General features: G+C 43.7%; 1 protein-coding gene across 1 annotated transcript in view; it reads left to right on the top strand.

The window, feature by feature from the left end:
• The window catches only part of LOC105001648 (histone H3.3C-like), a 17,994-nt gene extending 14,781 nt beyond the window's left edge, over window positions 1-3,213 (top strand). Inside the window, exon 2 of the mRNA XM_010858036.1 lies at window positions 2,427-3,213. Coding sequence (XP_010856338.1) covers window positions 2,427-2,851 — 425 coding nt within the window. The 3' untranslated portion in view covers window positions 2,852-3,213. The remainder of the gene's footprint in view (window positions 1-2,426) is intronic.
• Window positions 3,214-8,576: the final 5,363 nt, after the last annotated feature.

The raw sequence follows: 8,576 nt of genomic DNA, 5'->3' as shown, positions 1-8,576 counted from the left end.
GACTCTGATGCTGGGAGGGATTCGGGGCAGGAGGAGAAGGGGACGACAGAGGATGAGATGGTTGGATGGCATCACTGACTTGATGGACATGAGTTTGAGTGAACTCCGGGAGTTGGTGATGGACAGGGAGGCCTGGCGTGCTGCAATTCATGAGGTCACAAAGAGTTGGACCTGACTGAGCAACTGAACTGAATCTTACTTACAAAATTTTTATATTAATAATCAAACATGTTGAGCTTGTTTTCCATTTGCTATATACTACCCTTTTATTCTGAAGTGTATCATAGCTCAAAACCTGTCATGTTGATACCAGTATGCGGGGAGCCAGCAGGAGGCACTCTGCCCGTGGCAAAGGTCATGAGGAAGGAGGCTCGACATACGCAAAGGCAGGATCGAGCCTCAGGAGTCCCCCTGGAAATCCTCGAGCATCTACCCCCATAACCAGAGCCTGCCTACTTTACTACTTTGTGGTCTCACCTACACCTCTGACTTTACGGGGGGCTGTCCCCCACCACCTCTTTCAGAGAAGGAATTAACTTAGAGCTCCAGTTCATAATAATTCCTGGGCGTGACAGGAGTGTTTCAACCTACAAACTCCTCTGAAGGTTCTCTAGCCTGCCTGACAGGCTTGTCTGGCCACATGTGATTGCTCACAGCCTCCCAACCGTGAGAGGCTCGAGATGCTTTAAACCTTCTAAAAACAGGTTCTTTAGAGAAGTTAGAAAACTATTAGTATAAGTATAGTGGGCTGATTAGAAATTGTATTGGTGAAGGGTTTTTCATTTGTTGAGACTTTACTGCTAAGTCTCCATATCCCCTGCCCTTACACACATTAATGAATATATAGAAGAAATAACTATTAACCTTTGATATAAATCACGTTAGACCTTAGGCTAAGTAAATTCTTTCCTTAATTAAAACCCACTACACCCTCACCCTATAGGAATGTAACTTTATTTGGGTGGCGTCTGTTTTAAGAATAATCAGCCTTGGAGAAATAAGTGTTCTGGTTGACTGACCGCTGTCACAAGGAGAGGGTCATAAATTGTCAGCAGGCCCCCCTGGCCAGAAGATGATGCAACACCCCTAAGACCTCTGTATACATTTGTGTGAAGCACCTGACTTTAATAAAAGTCAGGACTGCTGTCCCCACGTGACTTTTGTATAATATCTCAGTGTATAAAAACAGACTTTGGAAAATAAAGAATTGGGATCAGTTCCTCGAAAGACTGGTCTCCCCATGTCTCTCTCTCTCTCAAACTCTGGCTGAGTCTCCATCTGGAGCGCGGAGCCCGCCATGCTTACTAATTATGCCTGGGCTTCTAAGATCTGACCGGGGAGGCCTCAGTGTCTCCTCTCCTTCGGGAGAACGGAAGGACACCTGTGGCCTACGTAAGTGATGCAAGCTTCTTGTCTTGAAGTTTTATTGGTCTTCCGCATAAACCAAGCTACTCAGCCTCTTTTCTCCACTGAATTTTCCTGGTGAGCTATCCTCATTCTATTACTCTTTATATCTCTAATTAATATTTAAATAAGTCGCCAACGCCGTCCCCGCTTCGAATACCCTGTGCGACTCTTTGTGACCCTATAGACTGTGTAGCTGGGCAGGCTCCTCTGTCCACGAGATTCTCCAGGCAAGAATACTGGAGTGGGCTGCCATGCTCTCCTCCGGGGGATCTTCCTGACCCATGGATCGAACCCGCACCTCCTGTATCTCCTGCACTGCAGGCAGATTCTTAACCCACTGAGCTACCTGGGAGGCCCCAGTATTATTTTACTGTTCATCAGTTTTCCTTAGCAAAGTTAAAAATACTAAATCCCTTCAACCTCAGGAGAAGTAAGACAGAGAAATACAGTCAGTCGTGCCAGTAGACGTGCAAAGTAGGGAAGAGAAGACCCAACTACGTGGATTATTTCAGAGTTCTCACCAAGCTTTCACTTGTATTACCATCAGGTCAGACTGTTATTGAAGCCTCCTACACTGTTGGTGGGAATGTATATGTTAGCCAAAAAGTTTGTCTGGGTTTTCTGTAAGATATCGCAGCAAAACCCCAGTGAACTTTTTGCCAACCTGATGAGACTGGTACAGCCACTTTGGGAAACAGTATGGAGGTTCCTTACAACATGACCCAGCAATCCCACTCCTGGGCAAGTACCTGGAGAAAACCACTGTTCTAAAGGATACACGTACCCCAAATACCTGTCATGGTATTTCCAGGTCATGTGACTAGCACCGCAATGGAGGGGACACTGGTTCGACCCCTGGTCTGGGAAGATCGCACATGCCATGGAACAACTACGCCTGTGCGCCACAACAAGAGGAGCCCCTGGTGTTCGCAGCCGCCGCCGCGCCGCCATCACTCTCCAACGCCAGTGCCGCCTCCAGCTCGCCGAGCTCCAGCCGAAGGAGAAGGAGGGTAAGTAAGGAGGTCGCTATACCATAGCTTGTACAAAGCAGACTGCCCGCAAATTGACAGGTGGTAAAACACCGAGGAAGCAACTTGCTACAAAAGCCACTCGGAAGAGTGCGCCCTCTACTGGAGGGGTGAAGAAACCTCATCGTTACAGGCCTGGTACTGTGGCCCTCGATGAAATTAGACGTTATCAGAAGTCCACTGAACTTCTGATTCGCAAACTTCCCTTCCAGCGTCTGGTGCGGGAAATTGCTCAGGACTTCAAAACAGATCTGCGCTTCCAGCGTGTAGCTATTGGTGCTTTGCAGGAGGCAAATGAGGCCTATCTGGTTGGCCTTTTTGAAGACACCAACCTGTGTGCTATCCATGCCAAACATGTAACAATTATGCCAAAAGACATCCAGCTAGCACGCCGCATACATGGAGAACGTGCTTAAGAATCCACTATAATGGGAAACATTTCATTCTTTAAAAAAAAAAAAAAAAAATCTCTTCTTCCTGTTATTAGTAGTTCTGAACGTTAGATATTTTTTTCCCATGGGGTCAAAAGGTACCTAAATATATGATTGCAAGTGGAAAATAGGGGACAGAAATCAGGTATTGGCAGTTTTTCCATTTTCATTTGTGTGTGAATTTTTAATATAAATGTGGGGACATAAAGCATTAATGAAAGTCAAAATGTTTCAGTCAACAAGTTCCAGCAGTTCAACTTTATAACAATTATAAATAAACCTGTTGAATTTTTCTGGACAATGCCAGCATTTGGATTTTTTTAAAACAAGTAAATTTCTTATTGACTGCAAAAAAAAAAAAGAGAGAGAGAGAAGCCACTGCAACAAGAAGTCTGTGAACTGCAACTAGAGAAAGCCCGCAGCAATGAAGGTCTAGCACAGTGAACAGAATAAAGATGCCCACCGCGGCGATAGCTTCGGAGGAAATTCAGACACAATTCAAGTTACCACTGGACTTAGGACTTTGTCAGTGACAATGAGCTGTGAGGCTAATACACGAAACTTGAAAAAGTAGAGCTATATTGTCGACGTAATCAGGAGAGAGAAAACAACAATGCTCTTTAAGAGTTCAGTTCTAGGGCTTTCCTGGTGGCCCAGTGGCTAAGACTACACGCTTCCAATGCAGGGAGTCCGGGTTCAATCCTGATCTGGAAACTGGATACCACATGTTGGGAACTGAGAGTTTTCATGCCAAAACTAAGACCAGACACAGAAAAATAAATTAAGTATTAAAAATAAATAAAACAAAAGTTCAGTTGTAAAAGATGACAGAAACAGTACAACAAGAAATGCACTGGATCACTAAGAGAGAAAAAACTATTTTTAGAAGGAATAAGTGTTTATAAAGTTAGTTCAAAAAGAGACTGAAAGAGAGAGCAGTAACAGGTCACCAGTCATGAGATTTGATCAAGAACCAGTCTGCAGACAAATTGAGACATGAGGGCATGGCTCTTAGCTGGCATTTGAGTTAAACTGATTTGTTTTAGGTCAGGAAGCACAAACTGTTTTCACATGGTGAGCTCTGCTCTTTCTGTGGGTGGCAGGAGCTGAATATCAACAGAGAAGGGAGTCATACCGGGGAACTTAATGAAGTAACAATTAAGATCTCCTGGCCCTGCTGAAAGTTTAATAAAGAGACTGAGCCAAGAACTGCAATCTGGAGAGGAAAACACCAGGAAATGGGAAAGCTGCTGGTCCAGGGCCAACGTGTGCACAGGGGCTCAGGTGAGCGGGGTTCTGGAAGTTTTAAATGACAGATGTGAGCTCTCTTACCTCAAAGTACTGAAATATTTATGATTACTAAGACAGTTCAGGGGAAGATGTCCTAGATTTTCTGAGTGTTCCTCAGCTAAGTGAAGGTGGTAAGGCTAAAAAGGAAATCTCCATGTGGAATCTTTTTAGCCAATTGGGAACAGTGACATCTTAGAGCAGTGATGATCAACCCAAGACTTCACATCTCTAAAGAGCAGAGAACCTATCTGAGACCCTAGCCAGTGATTTTGAAAATTTTCTTTCTAAGCCAGCATATGCTACAGGCAGTGAGTGACGAGCGCATGAAACTGTGCCTACAGTCACTGGGGTAGGATCCAATTCCACTCCCCTAATTGGTGGTTGTGGTATAAGGAGAGTTTCAGTTACAAATAAGAATTACAACGTCTGCTGCAAACTGCTATGATACACCATGGAGATGATATTGCATCCATTTAAAATTGAACTGTAGTTTGTGTTCAAGAAAAATGAAATATCTCCAACAGCCCTAACACTGTGGATGTCAAATCTAAAGATTGTAAATTTGGGAAAACTACTTCTGTTTCACAAAACGTATTCTCCTTAAAGTTGTTTTGAAAACCCACTCCTGGACATATTAACAGGAGAAAACTGTAATTTGAAAAGATACATGCCACTTAAGAAAGTTCCTTAAGTGGCCTAGTGGTTAGGATTCTGGGCTTAACTGCTCTGGGCCCGGTTCAATTCCTGGAGGGAACTGAAATCCTGCAAGCTGGGGAGAGAGGAAGGGAGGATAGTAGGGAGGAAGGAAGAGAAAGCAAGCAAGAAAAATCCATGCACCCATGCACCCCAATGTTTACTGCAGCACTGTTTACAACAGCCAAGCACAGAAGCAACTTAAATATCCATCGACAGAGAAATGGATAAAGATGTGGCATATACACACACATACACGCCACACACACACAGACACATACATATATATAATAGAAGATTACTCAACCATAAAAGAGAATGAAATAAGAGATTATCACACTAAGTGAAGCAAGACAAACATCATATGATATCACTAATATGCAGAATCTTAAAAAGATGATACAAATCTTTACAAAGAAACTTATTTACAAAATAGAAACAGATTAGATTTTGAAAAGGATCATGGTTATCAAAGGGGAAAGGTGGTGGGTAGATAAATTGGGAGTTTGGGATTAACATATCTACTACTATAAATAAAGAGAAGGGAATGGCAACCCACTCCAGTATTCTTGCCTGGAAAATTCCATGGACAGAGCAGCCTGGTGGGCTACAGTCCATAGGGTCACAAAGAGTCAGACACAACTGAACACACACACACACACACACACACACACACACACACAAATAAATAAAACAGATAACCAACAAGGACCTACTGTATAGCACAAGAGCTCTACTCAACATTCTGTAATAACATATAAGGGATAAGAATCTGAAGAAGAATGGATACATATATATGTATAACTGAGCCACTCTGCTGTACACCTGACAGTAATACAACATTTTTAATCAATTATACCTCAATCTAAAATAAAAATTTAAAGAATTGTTTAAAAAAAAAAAAAGGAGACAACTAGCCCAAAACGGAGTCACTTGAACTGAGCTTTACTCACCAAACCAACACTACCTAAGTTCAGTTTCAGCCTTCCCCAGAAACCAAATCTTAAATCAGTCAACCTGGTATTTCCTGGTCAGCACTAGTGAGGTAATCTGCCTGACAGTTCCCTGACTAGGCCCCTGGCATTGGGAGCTCGGAAGCTTAGCCACTTGACTACGTGGTCTAACATCTTTTTTATTTTTAAGATTTGCTTATGTGGCTGCATCAGGCCCTAGTTGAGGTGTGTGGGCTGTTCACTGCAGCACGCAGGCCTCTCTGGTTGTGGCACGTGGGCATACTTGTCCTGGGGCATGCGGAATCTTAGTTCCCTTATCAGGGATCAAAGCTGCATCCCCTGCGTTGGAAGATGGATTCTTAACCACTAGACCACCAGTCCTAATGTCTTTTTATTAGAGTCCTTTCATGACAACTCTATTTAAAATAATAAAAGTCTCTGGGATTTGTCTTAATTTTCTATAGTATATACTGTAAAATGTACTCTGTCTAATGTACAATTTTGCATATTTTGACAGCACATATAATCATAAATACATCACTAAAATATACAGAACTTGGGAATTCCCTGGCAGTCCAGTGGTTAGGACTCTGTGCTTTCTCAGCTGTGACCCGGGTTTAATGTGTAGTCAGGGAACTAAGACTAAGAGAGCTGCTCAGTGTGCCCAGAACAAAAAAAAAGGAACAAGGGAAAAGCAGTAAGTATATACAAAGGAATTCCCATAAGGTTATCAGCTGATTTTCCAGCAGAAACTCTGCAAGGCAGAAAAGCTAAAAACCTCCAACCAAGAATACTCTACCCAGCAAGGCTCTCGTTCAGATTCGACCAAGAAGTCAAAAGCTTTACAGACAAGCAAAAGCTAAGAGAACTCAGGACCACCAAACCAGCTTTAGCACATAGGCCAAAGGGACTTCTCTAGAAGGAAAAGGCCACAACTAGAAACAAGAAAACTACAAATGGGAAAGCTCACTGGTAAAAGCTCACATACAGTCAAGGCAGGAAATCATCCACACACAAATATGGTATCAAAACCAGCAATTATGAGAAGTGGAGAGTACAAATGTAGGCTATTGGAAACACATGTGACATGAAGAAACCAGCAATTTAAAACATTTAAAAAATATATTTTTTTGTTATATGTATGTACATATATACATATATAAAAACCTCATGGTAGGGACTTCCCTGGCAGCCCAGTGGTTAAGAATCTGCCTGGCAGTGCAAGGCACTCGGGTTCGATCCCTTGGTGGCAAACCAGAATCCCACAAGCTGCAGAGCAACTAAGCCTGCGAGCAGCAACTACTGAAGCCTGCATGCTCCGAAGCCCAAGCGCCACAACTAGACTCTTTGCGCCACATCAAACGAGCCTTCATGACACAACAAAGATCACATGCAAACAAACAAACAAAAAAGCCTCATGGTAACTGCAAAACAAACTTCCAGCTATAAAACAAATAAGTCAAGGATGTAAGCAGTGATCCCCCACCTTTCTGGCACCAGGGACTGGTTCCATGGAAGACAATTTTTCACAGACCAGGGGAGGCTGGTTTCGGGCTGACTGATGCACAGTACATTGATTGCGCACTTTATTTCTAATCTACTGATGCTGCACATCTGACAAGAGGTAGCAGTCCGCAGCCCACAGGCTGGGGACCCCGAGTACAGCGTAGGGAATATAGTCAATAATACTGTAGTAACTCTGTATGGTAACACACAGTAACAGAATGTTTCCTGTCATTTTGTAATGTATGTAAGTATCTAGTTACTATATTGTACAACTGAAACTAACGTAAGTCAATCACACAAATATGTTAAAAAAAAAAAAAACAAAACCACCTAGATCTGTTTCACTCTCTGTTAGAGAGTGAATGTTTATGTCCCCCCAGAATTCATACCTGACACAGAACCTCCCAATTTTATGGTATTAGGAGCGAGAACCTTTGGGAGGAAATTAGATGAGACCATGAAGGTAGGCCCCACAAGGGAGAGACTGTCACCCTTATAAAAGACAGGAGAGCTTGCTCCTCTCTGCTCATCACCACATAAGGACACGGAACATGGCTTCTAGGAACCAGGAAGCAGGCCCTCACCAGACACAGAACCTGACCATGTGGGCACCCTGATCTTGGACTTCCAGCCTCCAGAAAAAAAACTCCTGGTGTTTATAAGTTATCTAGTTTACGGTACTTTGTTATAACCACCCATGCAGAAAAAGACACTTTCCTTCCCCACTGGAAAATCCAGTAACTCATAATAAAAACATATCCAGAATCCAGCCACTTCCAAGCTACCACTCTGTTCCATAAACCCTCAAGTGGACTACTGTAGGAGCCTCCACACTGGTTTTCCTTTCTCTTCCCTCAGTCTCACAATCTAGTCTCCACTGTGCAGCCATACGGAGACTGTTTAGAGGTAGGTAAGGGCTTCCCTGGAGGCTGTTAAAGAGCCCACCTGCCAGTGCAGGGTCAGGGGTTCGATCCCTGGGTCAGGGGGATTCCACATGCTGCAGAGCAACTAAGCCCAGAGGCCCAGCTACTGAGCCCACGGACCACAACTACTGAAGCCCGCTCGCCCCAGAGCCCACACTCTGCCACAAGAAGCCACCGCAGTGAGAAGCACCACCCGACCCCCAACATAAATAAATGAACGGAGCTGCTGCTGCTAAGTTGCTTCAGTCCTGTCCAACTCCGTGACCCCATAGACGGCAGCCCACCAGGCTCCCCTGTCCCTGGGATTCTCCAGGCAAGAACACTGGAGTGGGTTGGCATTTTCTT

This window comes from Bison bison, unplaced genomic scaffold (genome assembly GCF_000754665.1).
Source record: "Bison bison bison isolate TAMUID 2011002044 unplaced genomic scaffold, Bison_UMD1.0 scf7180017864383, whole genome shotgun sequence".
Taxonomy (NCBI): Eukaryota; Metazoa; Chordata; class Mammalia; order Artiodactyla; family Bovidae; genus Bison; species Bison bison.
Note: the sequence above shows the minus strand (reverse complement) of the source record. Positions and strands in the feature narration are given on the sequence as shown.